The 17,928-nt window shown below is 38.8% G+C and overlaps 1 protein-coding gene and 1 long non-coding RNA gene across 4 annotated transcripts in view; both read left to right on the top strand.

The window, feature by feature from the left end:
• The first annotated feature begins 4,938 nt into the window (after nucleotides 1–4,938).
• LOC118471864 (uncharacterized) lies at nucleotides 4,939–9,077 on the top strand. The gene is made up of 4 exons (XR_004849203.2): nucleotides 4,939–5,094; nucleotides 6,893–7,009; nucleotides 7,098–7,454; nucleotides 8,710–9,077. It is a non-coding gene; the product is annotated as an uncharacterized LOC118471864 (long non-coding RNA).
• Nucleotides 9,078–10,418: 1,341 nt separating this feature from the next.
• The window catches only part of slc25a14 (solute carrier family 25 member 14), a 33,743-nt gene continuing 26,233 nt past the window's right edge, over nucleotides 10,419–17,928 (top strand). Inside the window, exons 1-5 of one of the 3 annotated variants that reach the window (XM_055017122.1) lie at nucleotides 10,423–10,561; nucleotides 10,973–11,031; nucleotides 11,126–11,230; nucleotides 13,309–13,447; nucleotides 16,309–16,403. In XM_055017122.1, coding sequence (XP_054873097.1) covers nucleotides 11,164–11,230; nucleotides 13,309–13,447; nucleotides 16,309–16,403 — 301 coding nt within the window. In that variant the 5' untranslated portion in view covers nucleotides 10,423–10,561; nucleotides 10,973–11,031; nucleotides 11,126–11,163. The other 2 variants (XM_055017121.1, XM_055017120.1) reach the window with 2 other exon arrangements.

Here is a 17,928-nt window from a genome sequence, read left to right as displayed (position 1 = left end):
CTATCTATCTATCTATAGTCTATCTATCTATCTATCTATCTATCTATCTATCTATCTATCTATCTGTCTATCTATCTATCTATCTATCTATCTATCTATCTATCTATCTATCTATCTATCTATCTATCTATCTATAATCTATCTATCTATAGTCTATCTATCTGTCTATCTATCTGTCTATCTATCTATCTATCTATGGTGTATCTATCAATCTATCTATCTATAGTCTATCTATCTATGTATCTATGTATCTATCTATCTATTGTCTATCAATCTATCTATAGTCTATCTATCGTCTATCTATAGTCTATCTATCTATCTATCTATCTATCTATCTATAGTCTATCTATCTATCCATCTATCGTCTATCTATCATCTATCTATTGTCTATCTATCTATTTATCTATCTATCTATCTATAGTCTATCTATCTATCTATCTATCTATAGTCTATCTATCTATCTATCTATCTATCTATCTATCTATCTATCTATTGTCTATCGATCTATCTATCTATCTATTGTCTATCGATCTATCTATCTATCTATCTATCTATCTATCTATCTATAGTCTATCTATCTATCGTCTATCTATCTATCTATAGTCTATCTATCTATATCTATCTATCTCTCTATCTATCTATCTATATCTATCTATCTATCTATATCTATCTATAGTCTATCTATCTATCTATCTATCTATCTATAGTCTATCTATCTATCTATCTATCTATCTATCTATCTATCTATCTATCTATCTATCTATCTATCGTCTATCTATCTATCTATGTATCTACAGTATATCTATCTATCTATCTATCTATAGTCTATCTATCTATCTATCTATCTATCTATCTATAGTCTATCTATCTATCTATCTATCTATAGTCTATCTATCTATCTATCTATCTATCTATCTATCAATCTATCTATCTATTGTCTATCGATCTATCTATCTATCTATCTATCTATCTATCTATCTATCTATCTATCTATCTATCTATCTATAGTCTATCTATCTATCGTCTATCTATCTATCTATAGTCTATCTATCTATATCTATCTATCTATCTCTCTATCTATCTATCTATATCTATCTATAGTCTATCTATCTATCTATCTATCTATCTATAGTCTATCTATCTATCTATCTATCTATCTATCTATCTATCGTCTATCTATCTATCTATGTATCTACAGTATATCTATCTATCTATCTATAGTCTATCTATCTATCTATCTATCTATCTATCTATCTATAGTCTATCTATCTATCTATCATCTATCTATCTATCTATCTATCTATCTATCTATCTATCTATCTATCTATCTATCTATCTATCTGTCTATAGTCTATCTATATATATCTATCTATAGTCTATCTATCTATCTATCTATCTATCTATCTATCTATCTATCTATCTATCTATCTATCTATCTATCTATCTATCTATCATCTATCTATAGTTTATCTATCTATCTATAGTCTATCTATCATCTATCTATCTATAGTCTATCTATCTATCTATCTATCTATCTATCTATCTATCTATCTATCTATCTATCTATCTATAGTCTATCTATCTATCTATCTATCTATCTATCTATCTATCTATCTATCTATCTATCTATCTATAGTCTATCTATTTATCTATCTATCTGTCTATAGTCTATCTATTTATCTATCTATCTGTCTATAGTCTATCTATCTATAGTCTATCTATCTATCTATAGTCTATCGTCTATCTATCTATCTATCTATCTATCTATCTATCTATCTATCTATCTATCTATCTATCTATCTATCTATCGTCTATCTATCTATCTATCTATCTATCTATCTATGTTCTTTAACATGTTCTTTAATATGTTCTATAATATGTTCTTTAATATGTTTTGTATGTTCTTTAACATGTTCTTTACTATGTTCTATAATATGTTCTTTAATATGTTCTTTAACACATTCTTTAATATGTTCTATAATTTGTTCTTTAATATGTTCTATAATATGTTCTTTAATATGTTCTTTATTATGTTCTATAATATGTTCTTTATTATGTTCTATAATATATTCTTTATTATGTTCTATAATATGTTCTTTAATATGTTCTTTATTATGTTCTATAATATATTCTTTAATATGTTCTTTAACATGTTCTTTAAGATGTTCTATAACATGTTCTTTAATATGTTCTATGACATGTTCTATAACATATTCTTTAATATGTTCTATGACATGTTCTATAACATATTCTTTAATATGTTATTTATTATGTTCTATAATATGTTCTTTAACATGTTCTTTATTATGTTCTATAATATGTTCCATAACATGTTCTCTATAATATGTTCTTTATTAACTTGTGTGTCTGATCAGCAGTGACGGTGTTTCATTAAGGGACCTCAAGCTGTCTGGTCTGTAGTTAAACTCTAACCTGCTGCTGGACGTCCTGTTTAGTCCTCAGAGAGACATCTGGCACCATGGCAGCATTTTCCACTAGAAATCACACACAAATAGATCTAATGACGCTTTCTCCGTGCACTTCAGCGCACATTATCAGGCATCGCAGCAGCCATAGAGAAACATACAGAATCTGTTATCTGAGACATTCTTACAAACAGAATAAACTCTGGTTTCTGATTTACAGCCATCTGCTCTCAGTTCAACCGTTTACATTAGAGCTCCAGGAATCTGTATTTTACTGTTACAACTACAGCTGAATCACAACTGCATGTTCCACTAAACGAGCATTAATTAGTTCTTAATGAGAGATACAAACATTTTTAATGACACCCTGGTTTCTAGTACTGGAAAAAACACAAATATGAGACTCACTCATATTACCTGTTTAAAGTTCTGTTACAGGGGTAACCCTGAAACTTACCCTATTACTGGAAAACATCACATTCCCTCTATAAGGACATCATGATGCTGCCACCACCGTGCTTCACGTCATGATGCTGCCACCACCGTGCTCCACGTCATGATGCTGCCACCACCGTGCTTCACGTCATGATGCTGCCACCACCGTGCTTCACGTCATGATGCTGCCACCACCGTGCTTCACATCATGATGCTGCCACCACCGTGCTCCACGTCATGATGCTGCCACCACCGTGCTCCACGTCATGATGCTGCCACCACCGTGCTTCACGTCATGATGCTGCCACCACCGTGCTCCACGTCATGATGCTGCCACCACCGTGCTCCACGTCATGATGCTGCCACCACCGTGCTTCACGTCATGATGCTGCCACCACCGTGCTCCACGTCATGATGCTGCCACCACCGTGATCCACGTCATGATGCTGCCACCTCCGTGCTTCACGTCATGATGCTGCCACCTCCGTGCTTCACGTCACGATGCTGCCACCTCCGTGCTTCACGTCATGATGCTGCCACCTCTGTGCTTCACGTCACGATGCTGCATCACTGTGCTCCACGTCACGATGCTGCCACCTCCGTGCTCCACGTCACGATGCTGCCACCTCCGTGCTTCACTTCACGATGCTGCCACCTCCGTGCTCCACATCACGATGCTGCCACCTCCGTGCTTCACTTCACGATGCTGCCACCTCCGTGCTTTACATCACGATACTGCCACCTCCGTGCTCCACATCACGATGCTGCCACCTCCATGTTCCACATCATGATGCTGCCACCACCGTGCTTCACATCACGATGCTGCCACCTCCGTGCTCCACATCATGATGCTGCCACCACCGTACTCCACATCACGATGCTGCCACCACTGTGCTTCACATCACGATGCTGCCACCTCCGTGCTCCACATCACGATGCTGCCACCACCGTGCTCCACATCACGATGCTGCCACCTCCGTGCTCCACATCATGATGCTGCCACCACTGTGCTTCACATCACGATGCTGCCACCACCATGCTCCACATCACGATGCTGCCACCTCCGTGCTCCACATCATGATGCTGCCACCACTGTGCTTCACATCACGATGCTGCCACCTCCGTGCTCCACATCACGATGCTGCCACCTCCGTGCTCCACATCACGATGCTGCCACCACCGTGCTCCACATCACGATGCTGCCACCTCCGTGCTCCACGTCATGATGCTGCCACCACCATGCTTCACATCACGATGCTGCCACCACCGTGCTCCACATCATGATGCTGCCACCACCGTGCTCCACATCACGATGCTGCCACCTCCGTGCTCCACATCATGATGCTGCCACCTCCGTGCTCCACATCACGATGCTGCCACCTCCGTGCTTCACGTCACGATGCTGCCACCACCGTGCTTCACATCATGATGTCCACCAAACACAGCACCTAATCTGATGACCAAAAAGCTAAATTTCGGCATCGTTGTGTAAAATTGTGGAAGAAGACGCGAAATCCTGACTGCAACATGAAAATAAATTATGAAAAACTGAACTTGAATTTAGTTTTAAATCAAAACGTGCGGAGATTTGAGTTTAAATTACCCAGAATATGAAATTGATGTCATCACTAACCCATGCCTTTAATTATGTGATGGGAACAGGTCCCTTGAATTAATTTTAAGAGCGTAAACAGCTGATCTTTGCATGCTAATATGCAAAGCCAATGCGATGAGTGTTTTTTTCTAAATATTTGGAGTTCTTGCATTGCTCCAATGAGCCTCAGTAGAGCCTGACAGGGCTGCAGACAGAACAGATGAGGCTGAATATGTGCTTTTCGGGACTAAATTTGTCAGTAAATGAGTGAATATTGAGCCACAGAGGAGAACTCTGACTGCTCTGTGATTTTTGTTGAGTAAAACCTTCCCAGCATCTGTTCAGCTGGTTCAGAATCGAGAGCAAACATCCTCTTTTTTATCTCCTTTCACACCTCCCAACGAACCAAAATACCTCCAGCAGACGCACAATGTAGGCCTGTTATTCACCCTGCTAGACCTTTCAGGACCTTTCAAAGCAAAGTGTGGGTCAGCAGTAATTGAGCCCAGCAATGTTTACACCACTGCTGGCCACTCTGAGGGATTCTACCCGGGTCTGGGGTCAGATTCGAAGGAGTTTTTATACCCAAAAGGAGGATTTTTCCAGTTTTGGAGGATCGGTGTGGACAAGACTGATAAGGTGATGATGATGTTTTCAAACTCTCAGGGGTCTTCATGGTTCCTGTTTGATGACGAGAACTGAAATAAAATCCCAAATATTCTTCAGTTTTATCTCACGGTGCAGCACATTTCAGCTAAAGGAGGAGCAACGCTGTGGATGTGGGCTTTAAACTGTTGTGTTAAAGATTTTACAGTCAAAGGTTTCAAATCGCAGAAAAAATATTAATTCACAAGATGACTGTAAATAGAAAAAATATGTATTTTTTTTTATAAATGATAATTATTTTTTTTTACAATGTGTGACCATGAAGTTACACAATATTGCTACATTTAAATCAGCCAAAAAAACATTCATAATTTCACAGTTATTTGAAGGAAATGTTTTGTATGTTAATGATTTAAATTGGTAAATAATGTTTGAACTGCTATTTTACAGATTTTAGTATCTAGTGAAATTAAAGAAAATAAATCACAGTAAAGTAAAAAAAATAAAATTTTATTGTATTTTTTAAGCTGCTTTAGTTTTACAGAATTTTCATTTTTTTTGTAAAATTACAGCTAATAACTAAAAAAGTCCCAGAAAAAAGGATTAATTTACATGAAAAAATTTACACAAAAAGAAAAAGTAGTTCATTGTGATTTCATTTTTTTGCTGTTTTTATAGATTTTCCCCTTTATGTTTCCCTGTAATTGCAGAAAAAAGCAATAATTTAAATGTTAACTATAATTTAAAATAATAATAATAATAAAAAGGCCCAAACTGTAAATAATGTTTAAAGGTAATTTATTATTACAAATATATTCCATATATTACATACATATATGTTGATAAATTTTAATTGTTTTACAATGTGTAACTATAAAGTTGGACCTCTTTACTGTATTTGAATAATCTAAAAATATAATTATTTTACAGATTTCTATTTTACAGGTTTCACAGTTTTTTGGATGCATTTTTTTTTCCCAAAATTGAAAACAAATCTCTCTGATTTTTGTGTGCAGCTGCAGCCTTGATTTAAACCTGAACCATAAAGTGTTTTTTAATATATAAACTTTCCCCGCTGTGGGATCAATAAAGGTTTATTCTATAATCTATATAAACGTTGCGTTTGTCTCCAGTGTGACGGCTGGTTGTGTATCTATATGACGTTGTGTGACGGCTGGTTGTGTATCTATATGACGTTGTGTGACGGCTGGTTGTGTATCTATATGACGTTGTGTGACGGCTGGTTGTGTATCTATATGACGTGTGACGGCTGGTTGTGTATCTATATGACGTGCGATGGGTGGTTGTGTAACTATATGACGTTGTGTGACGGCTGGTTGTGTATCTATATGACGTTGTGCGACGGGTGGATGTGTATCTATATGACGTTGTGTGACAGCTGGTTGTGTATCTATATGACGTTGTGTGACGGCTGGTTGTGTATCTATATGACGTTGTGTGACAGCTGGTTGTGTATCTATATGACGTGTGACGGCTGGTTGTGTATCTATATGACGTGTGACGGCTGGTTGTGTATCTATATGACGTTGTGCGATGGGTGGTTGTGTAACTATATGACGTTGTGTGACGGCTGGTTGTGTATCTATATGACGTTGTGCGACGGGTGGATGTGTATCTATATGATGTTGTGTGACGGCTGGTTGTGTATCTATATGATGTTGTGTGACGGCTGGTTGTGTATCTATATGACGTGCGACGGGTGGATGTGTATCTATATGACGTGTGACGGTTGGTTGTGTATCTATATGATGTTGTGTGACGGCTGGTTGTGTATCTATATGACGTTGTGTAACGGCTAGTTGTGTTTCAGGCTGATGATGTCTCTGAAGCGCCGGCTGCTCTCCATGTTGTTGTGTTGTGTTTACTGTGTGGCTTCGCTCTTCTGCCTCCATCCCAACACAAACAACTGCTTCTCTGTTGGAGCTCGGTGAGTCTGAACAGAAACTAAACTAAGACTCAGTTTAAACTCTTGAAAGACGCTGGAGAACAGGACTGTTCCTCTTCTGTTCTTTTAGGAACCTGGCGTCAGTGTTCCAGCAGATTTACCAGCGTGTGATTCGGCTGCTGAGGACGACACTGTGATTCCAGCTGACATCCACTATGGAAGAAGATGAGGAACCAGAGGAGGAACCAGAGGAGGAACCAGAAGAGGAACGTTCCACTCCTTGACCGTGGAGTTTCCATCTACACTGCAGATGTTCTCTGACCAGATGTAGGCGACAACAGCACCTAAAAATATCTATTTTTCTACAGATGAACGCTGACGTTGTGGATGTTTGCCGTGTGAGATGTGACTGAGGTGGAACGTCCTCTTTTAAACTTTATAAATTCCCTGTGAGAACCAAGAACACGCCGACTGAAACACCTGAACCGTGTGAGTATCGCTGGAACTCTTTCCCTCCATTAATAACTGACAAAGACCCATCTACAAGTTCTTTTATTAGTTCCAGAAACATTCTGAGAAAGTTCTGCAAAGTTCTACTAACTTTTTCAGCGAGAACTTTACTTGTAGTTCCCAGAATGTTCCTCTTAAAGGTAGGAGAACTAAAGATGTTCTAAAGATGTTTGGGGATGACAATGTTAGATTGTTTAGACGTTCTCTTCCTCTGGTATCATGGAACATTGTGGGAATGTTTTATAGATTCTCTAAAGTGTACAGGAACATCTTGTAAAGAACGTTCTGTCATCTGAGGTCTGAATGCTGCTTTGAGAACATCCGTCCTTTGTTCTCACTGTGGAAACCTTTTATAGAAGAACATTCTATAATGTTCTCCTTTTAATATATCACATTACAGGGGCGTAATAAAACGTTCTTAGAAAGTTCTACCAATATTTTTCAGCTGGAAGTTTTTTTTTAGTTCCTCGAATGTTCTTCTTAAAGGTACTAGAACTAAAGAGGTTCTAAAGATGTTTGGTAATGACATTGTTAGACCGTTTAGACGTTTTCAAAATTAATGTTGCACTGAGAACGTTCTTCCGTTGTTATCATGGAACATTGTGGGAATGTTTTACAGATTCTAGATCTTAGAACATTGCAGCCAAAACAGAATGTTCTCAGTGCAGCATTCAGTCATCACCAAACACTTTTAGAACATCTTTAATGGACCTGCCTTTAAGAAGAACATTCTGGGAACTAAGAGAAAATCTGCTGCTATAAACATTAGTAGAACATCCTTCTTTTGTTATCATTGTGGAAAGATCTTAAAGAAGAACGTTCTCGGATGTGTTCCCTCAACAAAAAGACTAAATGTTCCATTTTTAATATGTCACATTACAGGAACACTGTGATGTTCTTCCTTTGTTCTAGATGGTTAGAAGATTGCAGCCAAAACTGAATGTTCTCAAGGCAACATTCAGTTTTGAGAACGTCGGCTGCAAAGTTCTATAAAACATTCCCACAATGTTCCATGATAATAAAGGAGGACCGTTGAGAACGTTAGGGTGTAATGGTCTAACAATGTCATCCCCAAACATCTTTAGAACATCTTAAATTAACTTGTCTTTAAGAAGAACATTCTCATTCAGTCCGCTGTTGAAAACATCAGTAGAACTTTTCAGAACTCTCTTAGAATGTTTTTGTAACAAACAAAAATAAAGTTGTTGATCTGAATTTAAACTTCTTTCCAGAGTCGTGGTGCAACAGGATGTTCAGGATGATTCTCCTGGCTCCTCCTGGAGGACCTGAGACATTCCCAGGCCAGATGAGATATAAACTCCAGCTGAGGCGTTCTAATCAGAACCGCCTCCATATGAAGCGACTCAAGCAGCATCTAAAGCAGCAACTCTAACTGGGTTCTCATGCAGATATAGGAAGGAGAACGTTTGGTTCCAGTGAAGCTTTCCAGTCACAGAGTTGATCACATGATTTCAGATGGAATGTTTGAGGTGAATGAATGGATTTTTAACTTTCTGTCTTATTTGTTGTGGTGGACAACTTTACCCTTTTTTTACTTTTTGTATGAGATGATTGACATTAAAACTCAGATCAAACCAAATCAGCTTTCTTTCACTGGTTTATTTCTACAGTCTCTCTAATGCATAAAGGAGAAGCAAGTTAACATTTTAGAATCACTACAGTGGCGGTTTACATAATCAGTTAGGCTAATATTAATTAATTAATACTTCAATTAGTTAATCTCCATAATAAATAATGCTGTAGTGTCTCAGCCTTAATATTTCAATTAGTCAAATTCACTCTATAATGATTGCACTGTAGTATCTTTGCCCTAATAATTACATTAATCACTATAATTGATAATACTGTAGTGTCTTAGCCTTCATATTTAAATTAGTTAATCTCCATAATTTGTAATACTGCAAAGTCTTAGCCTTAATATTTAATCATGTTGTTTAATCTCCATAAACATTAATGTACTGTAGTATCTTAGCCATAATAATTAAATTAGTTCGGCTAATCACAATTCGTAATACTGTCTTACAGTCTTATCCATAATATTTAAATTATGTTGTGTCATTTCCATCATAATATTACTGTGTGATCTTAGCCATAATACTGAAATTAGTTAATCTCCATAACTAATAATACTGTAAAGTCTTAGCCTTAATATTTAAATTATGTTGTGTCATTTCCATCATATTACTGTTTGATCTTAGCCTTAATATTTAATCTCCACAGTTGATAACTCTGTGTGCCTTTAGCCTTACTATTTAAATTTGATAATCTACATAATAAATAATACTGTAGTTAATCATCATAATTAATGACACTGTCTGACACTTCCGCAGGTTGTTTATTCCAGCATCTGTTAGATTGTACAATGCCACACTATAAACTCCACCGTGTACTGTTTACTGCTGCACTTTTTTTTCTTCCCCCATTTTAGACACGCATCCTCCTACTTATGTGCAATAACTGATACCTCATCAGTGTAATAACTGATACCTCATCCTCTTGTATATAATCTTCTACATATTTATAAGAAAAAAAAATCATCTGTATATAATGTTTTTTCTGCAATTTTTGCACTGTGTTTCTTTTGCTTATCTATTCCTGCACTACCTTTATACTTTTTCTTTGGAGCTGCTGTAACGGTGAACTTTCCCCACTGTGGGATCAATAAAGTTTATCCTTATCCATATCCTTATCCTTAATATTTATTAAAACCAGGTAAAGTTGAAATTCCTTTATTTTTTTTGGTAGGGTTTATTTTTATATACTATACTTTTGTATACCATATACAGTATTTTACAGAGTACATTTCGTTTCCAGTTTATTAATCAGTATTTATTTAAAATGTTATTTTTTTTGGCCGGAACCCAGTGAGCCAGCTCGGGTTTTATTCTGAAAGCCATAGCGGAAGTGCTGTTGTTATCCTTCCTGTTCGACATTAGCAGAAATGAAGCTAACAGCAGGCGAGAACTTTTCTTCTGCACTTTATTAAAAGTCAAGACACGAACATGCGTTGAGTCGCGGGAAACCCAGTCTACCGCCAGGTCGCAGATTTCCTGGACACCACAGGTACGAGACATTTAGCTTAGTGAGCGCAGCTAACTACCAGTTAACCTCGCTAACAGGTGCTAGCTGACTAGCCGTTAGCTTAGCATGAGCCATCTGCTTCGTTGGAAACAGTTGGGACGGCCTGTCTGTAGTAAAGACGAGCAAAACGGTCGGTTTTCTGTTATTGAAAGTGTTCGTTTAAACTAGAAGGACTAGTATTTATTTAATTCACCGCCGTTCCTGTTGTTTACGCGGCTAATGATTATAAATAACTTAATTTCTCTCTGTTGCTGTCACCCAACTGTCACCAACCGCGACCCCGCCTCCCGCGCACTAGCCAATGGAATCGCTGAAACCTTTGACTGACGTAGATCTTAGCCAATAGGGACCCCCACAACAAATATGACGGTCTCCTCTCGTTTCTCCACACAGCGGGCGTCTCTTTCCGGCGCAGTCCGCTGGATGCTGATGCTGAGGAGCCTCTCTGATCTGTAGTTAAAACCTCAATGTTTGTCGACATGTTGTATTGTGTGAGGCTGCAGCACTGTGTTGACCTGTGTCTGGGCGGCCTGCTCTTGTTTCTAGCGGGGCTGCAGCAGGTGGAGGCAGCCGCCGCCACGGAGATGATGCCCAGCCTGAACTGGAAGCCGTTCATCTACGGAGGGATGGCCTCGATTGTCGCAGAATTCGGTACGTGATGCTCCGCAGTATGCAGCCCTCAGCGTCATGTGTTTTACTGGCTGTATACAGGCTGTAATGCGTCCAACAGTTCGATCATGTTGAGGAATCTGCAGCTATGGAGACGTTCTGTTGTGATGGAAACCCTGGATTCAGAACATAGACTGAATATAAAGACATCTTTATATACAGTCTATGATTCAGAAGGAGGAGGATGCATGAAGCTGAGCATCAAAGCTCTGCTGTAAATTCTGTCCATCATACTGCAGATATTCAGGAAGGCTGCTGGGACAACATGCTCTGATCTAAACCTCTCTGTCTCTCAGAGTGTTTTTAATGTGATCTGAGCCTCTGATTCCTGGAAAACTGACATTTAGATCATCTGCTGGGTGGAAAACAAACACTTAAATCACTCTTGTATAATCGAGCCAAAATTAAAGCATTTTGTCACCTGTTCTGTATGGATATTTTTAAAGACACCCAAAAGAAAACATTTCCACTGTTAAAATCTTTAACTGTCTGAAGCCCAAAGGCAGGTTTAAAAGGCTGGCTGTTGTTTTTTATCTAATGGCATCATTTATCAGAAAAAGGAACCATAAAAACATTAAAAATCACTGGTTTTGCAACTTTCCAGTGGTCCCAGAACTACCCATCTAGGATGTGCTGTCAGGAAAATTAAATGCAAATGAAAGTTGTGATATTTCATTAAAAACATTGAAGTCTCATTCAAAAATCTGCCAAATACAAACTGTTCTGTCTCATCAGATCCTGTAAATAATATAAGTTTCTGTGCTTTGGCTTTGACAAACATTCACATGACAGAAATTCATGGACTTTTGGGCTGAACTGCAGGCTGTGTTTAAACCCAGCAAGTATAAATATAAAGTCTAAGTAGTAAAATATAAACGTATGTAGAGCCAACATTTTACAGTGTTGGTAACACCTTTGGAAAAATATTGGACATGATGATCCAAACATTTAAAGTTTAGTAAAATAAGTAATCAAATGGATTCCAGCTTGTTATTTTGTGATTTCCAGCTTTATCACATCAGTTGTGTTGTTTCCCACAGAGCTGTAGGAATTAAAATGTCAAATTAAAGCATTTTATCACGTATTCTGTAAGCATGTGGCTTTCTTTATAGACATAGATTTCTATCCTGGTAGGTGTTTGAACATGTTAAAGTCTTTCAAATTGGGCTGATCTGATCAGAAGGAGTTTAGGACACATCCCACATTAGAGAAAATGCTCTGATAAATACATCTTTGGACGAGTTACTGCTTGTTGTTCTCCACGGTTTCTGTCTTTTTCTGCTGCCACTATTGACAAATGGTAGATAAATGCCCAAAACATTAATTAATCCTCACAAAATACTTAAAATTGATTATATTTTGACTCCATTGTGAAAATACAAATGAGCTACCTGATTATTGAGGCCAATATTTGGCTTTTTTCCTGATTGTATTTTTATTGACTAAATATTGATGAATGAACTACTTCATGTCTCTCCGTCTGTTTCACTCTGAGGCCTCAGAAATGTCTTTCAGGTAGAAACTGTAAAAACTGAACACAAACCAGATAATCAACTTCTCTAATACGTTAGAAGTAGGGCTGCCACAAACGACGCGTCGACGAATCGCCTGAGCACGATATGTCATCAAAAGCAGACGTGAGCGCGCAATGCAACAGAAATCACCGTCCGAGTGGAGCGCGGAACACGCATGGACATCCGCGCTGTATCGTGCATATATAGTATATGCACGATACAGCGTGGACATCCATGTTTACGATACAGCGCGGACATCTGCGCCGCATCGTGCATATACTATATATGCACAATACAGCGCGGATGTCCATGCGTGTTCCGCGCTCCACTCGGACGGTGATTTCTGTTGCATTGCACGCTCACGTCCGCTTTTGATGACGTATCGTGCTCAGGCGATTCGTCGACGCGTCGTTTGTGGCAGCCCTAGTTAGAAGGCAGATTAACCTGAAACAGAATCTGGAAAACAATAATTAATCCCTGCTTGCAGCACATCCTTTGTGTCTTTTGCCAACATTTCTGTCCACGTATTGTTATTTCTATCCTCAGGTACGTTTCCCATCGACCTGACTAAGACCCGGCTGCAGGTCCAGGGTCAGTCCCAGTACACCGAGGTGCGCTACAGAGGCATGTTTCACGCTCTGTTCAGGATCGGCAAGGAGGAGGGCATCCGGGCGCTGTACTCCGGGTAGGAAACTGGATTATTTTAGGTCTCGTTCTGTCTCCAACGTCTCAGGATCAGAGCACAGAGCCGCTCTGTTAGCAGATTAACGTATTAGCAAAGATACTGAACCACAAGAAGCGGTTTTAACGTCACAAAGGTAGCTGTACCATGGCAACTGATGCTGGACAGGTAGCTGTTACCATGGCAACTGATCCTGGACAGGTACTGTTACCATGGAAACTGATCCTGGACAGGTAGCTGTTACCATGGAAACTGATGCTGGACAGGTAGCTGTTACCATGGAAACTGATCCTGGACAGGTAGCTGTTACCATGGAAACTGATGCTGGACAGGTAGCTGTTACCATGGAAACTGATGCTGGACAGGTAGCTGTTACCATGGAAACTGATGCTGGACAGGCAGCTGTTACCATGGTAACTGATGCTGGACAGGCAGCTGTTACCATGGAAACTGATCCTGGACTCGCAGCTGTTACCATGGTAACTGATGCTGGACAGGCAGCTGTTACCATGGTAACTGATGCTGGACTCGCAGCTGTTACCATGGTAACTGATGCTGGACTCGTAGCTGTTACCATGGTAACTGATGCTGGACAGGCAGCTGTTACCATGGAAACTGATCCTGGACAGGCAGCTGTTACCATGAAAGCTGATCCTGGACAGGCAGCTGTTACCATGGAAACTGATGCTGGACAGGCAGCTGTTACCATGGAAACTGATGCTGGACAGCTAAGTTCTGTTCAGGTTTCAGATTTGAATCGACTGTAAGAAGCGTCTCCGGATGATTCTCTGAAGTTTGTATCTGCGGACGTGTAGAGTCATGTGTAAACTGTATGTGTTGCCATGGAAACCCACATGTATCCAGTTGGTGGTGCAGGAATCACATAAATATGTTTTTGTATTTTGTCCTGGTTTACTGCCAAGCTGATAGAAAACGGCACAGAGAACTGATGAGTAATTTACAGAGAATTTTCAATCAATAACTTTAGTTTCACTTTGATTTGGCTCAAAACTAAAATGATTTCCTGCATTGAGTCAAACCTGTCATGTTTAAATGTCTGAAGTTTAAAGTTTAGCAGCTGTCATGTTATAAAAAGCATTTAGAGCCACTGAGTGGGAAAATAATACAGCACTTTGTACTGTAATAAATGCTCTCTGTTATAGCGACCAGTTACTCTGACAGATGTAGGCGGCTCATGATCGGCACAAACTGAAGACGTTTTAATGAACCTGATGAAAGCTGATAGTCACCCATCATCTCTAACTGGGATTTTAGGTTTTGTCGAGTTTCTCTTTTCTTTGTTGAATTTGCTTTATAATTTATCCCTGAAGTTTCCTCTGCGTGTTTAAAGAAATTACTGAAGATGCTCTTTTGTTGATCATGATCACAATTATTAAATTTACTGAAAACTACCAGCTAGGAGATTCACTAAATGTTCACAAGTCTCTAAATGGAATAGCCGAGAAGTTAGTCTTATTTCATTGCCACATTGTTGTTTCATGGCGTTTTCTTTGCTCAGTACTTTATTAAAATGATGCCGCTTAGTCAAATAAAATCCACTTTGATAATTCAGAACTTGTACTAAACTCTAGAAATATTATTGGGATTTTCAAATGAAAAAAATCCTCAAAGTGTCTTTTCTGTCTGACTTATTGCATTTCCATCCTTTGAATTGTTGCCCTAAACACTAAACTTCTGCATTTTTGGTAGACCTACATTAATGCACAGCGGTGGGAAAAAGCTTTGAGACACCCTTAAAATTTTACACAAACTCAGATATTATTTTTAAGACCAGGCTTAAAACCTTCCTTTTTGACAAAGCTTATAGTTAGGGCTGACTGGGGGACCCTGACGGGGTGAGCTGGTGTTTTCATTTGCAAAACTGACTTCCCCTCTTGATGTCCCTTTAGTTTGCCCCTAGTTATGCTGCTATAGGCCTAGACTGCTGGGGAACCTCTCTTGATGCACTGAGCCCTTCTCTAACTACCTATGTATTTACTATATATACCATTATTGCATTACATTCACTCTGTTTCTTTCTGTGTCCTTTCTCCGAGTGTCCCTGGTCCCAGAGCTGGATGCTGGATGCTTCAGATGTGTGGTTGTGTTTTATGGTCCTTGTGTCCCACCCCCCCACCTCTCTATCTCTACCTCTACCCCTCTACCTCTTCCCCTCTACCTCCATCCCTCTATCTCTACCTTTCTACCTCTTCTGTCCCTCTCAACCCGTCCGGCCAGCAGGCAGATGGATCCCCCACATTAGAGCCGGGTTCTGCTCGAGGTTTTTTTCCCTGTTAAAAGAGTGTTTTCCTGCCACTGTCTCCTTTGGGCTGCTCTGGGGGTTCAGGCATATGGGTTCTGTAAAGCGTCTCGAGACAATTTGACTGTAATTGGCGCTATATAAATAAAATTGAATTGAATTGAATTGAATTGAATATTATCATGAAATATTTGTGGAAAATCTTTTCCATGTTTCTAAAGGTGTGGCTGCATTAGACAGACACAAACACAGAAATTATATTTATGTTGTTTATTGTTTACAAGAAAAACAAACAAAACTAAATTCTACCAAAATAACCCAAAACTCAGAAATTCTTATTTTTATGGAACCAATCAATTTTAAGTTTTTAATGGCTTTTTTTTAGGATTTTTTTTTAGCATTATGGCTGGAATTGAACTAAAAGAAATTCCACTGATTGACTGACAAAGGTTTCTGCAATTTTTAAAATTCATCTCTTCGTTTGAGTAACAGACACTAAAACCGGACGTTAAACTCCTTAGTAGGACTGACATTTTGATGCTTTGCCTTTGAAATGAAAAGTTCTCCCTCCTTTGGTTAACAAACTTGTTTCACCTTCTGGCAGGATTTCCCCCGCTCTGCTGAGACAAGCTTCTTACGGAACAATCAAGATCGGAACGTACAATTCTCTGAAGAGGCTGTTTGTCAGCCACCCAGAAGGTGGGAGTCTCTATTTTTATCTCTATTTTCCTGTCTTCTGCCTCTCCCTGACAAACTCTTTCATCATAAGAGTCTAAACTCAGTCTGCCTGTAGGGACACTTTTAATTCAGTCTCTCAGAACCACTGTGAAACCTTGAAAGAATTTCCATCTTCACATTACTAGTCTGGAGAAACATCCCAGACAGCCGGCCAAACAGTGAATCTTCTGACAGCTTATTAAAGCTAGTTTCATTTAGTTTATTCACAGGTTTAGTGCTGATACAGTCTCCAGCAGCGATCACTCAGTTTACGAGCTTTGTAACCCAACTAGAACCCTTTCTTTCAAATTGGGCTGATCTGATCAGAAGGAGTTTAGGACACATCCCATATTAGAGAAAATGTAGAAAATGCACCAAAAAATTAATTAATCCCCACAAAATACTTAAAATTTATTATATTTTCACTCCAGTGTGAAAATACATAGGAGCTACCTGACTGAAGTTTTTAGGTTGAAATTATGAGACGGTTCACTGGCAGTTAGGGATCCCGGCGAAGGAATCCCAACTTTGTTGAATTAGTTTCATTATCTGTCTGCTCTGAGATCTTCTGCTGGGTGGAAAACAAACACTGAAACCACCTTAAGTTGAAGCTCTTTTATAAGCGAGAATGTGAGCCGAAAGTAAAGCATTTTGTCAGTTGTGTTGTTTCCCACAAAAGTGTAGGAGTTAAAATGAGCCCACAGTGAAGAAAACCCAGCGACAGGAGCAGAAAAAGCCCAGAAACTGTTCTGGGTTCAGAGGTTTTACTGCTGACCGGTTGAGTAACAACAGAACAAAGTTGGTAACTGCAGCACAGAATTCATTTTCTTACATTTCCGTTTTAGTTTGTTAACTGATGCTGCCGTCCAAAGACAAAGTAAACATTATAAGTGGGTTAGTATAATATCTTTTACTCAGTAGAAAGTGACATGAAGGTTCCCTACGGTGCAGTGATGCTGGCAGAGTTGCTTACTGTGCTACGTAATGAATAAAATCCTCCACTCACTGTAATTCCAAAATGCATCATGAATGTATGAGAATATTAGGACTTTCTATCCTGTCAGGTTTGAGGCTGTTCATTAAGATAGACTGACACTAAACTGCACTCAGATATTTAGCTTTAATTTGGCTTTTATCCAAAGTAGTTTGATTGAGTTCATCAAATTTATGGAACAAAAAAATCAACCAGATTCTACATTGTAATGTGGAATAATCAACTGAAGAACATCTTTTTGCTCTCGGTGCATTTCTGTCGTTGTGTTTTTCATAAAACTGATCGTCTGTCACCATATTTCTGTTCTTCTTGGTTTATTTTGGGAGGCTCTGCATGCAGACTGGGTGTTTTGGCGTCCCTCAGCTGGATTACAGTGGATGAAAAGGGGTTAATGAAGGCACTTTTGTAATAAATGAGTCAGAGTGCTAAATAAAGTAGTCAGATGAGCTAACAGAGTTTTTACAGTGAATGATGTGGAATCGGTGCTGTAGCAGTTTCCCCTCCTAATATTGA

Source organism: Amphiprion ocellaris, chromosome 14, assembly GCF_022539595.1.
Source record: "Amphiprion ocellaris isolate individual 3 ecotype Okinawa chromosome 14, ASM2253959v1, whole genome shotgun sequence".
Classification (NCBI taxonomy): domain Eukaryota; kingdom Metazoa; phylum Chordata; class Actinopteri; family Pomacentridae; genus Amphiprion; species Amphiprion ocellaris.
This window is presented reverse-complemented; position numbering and strand designations above follow the sequence as displayed.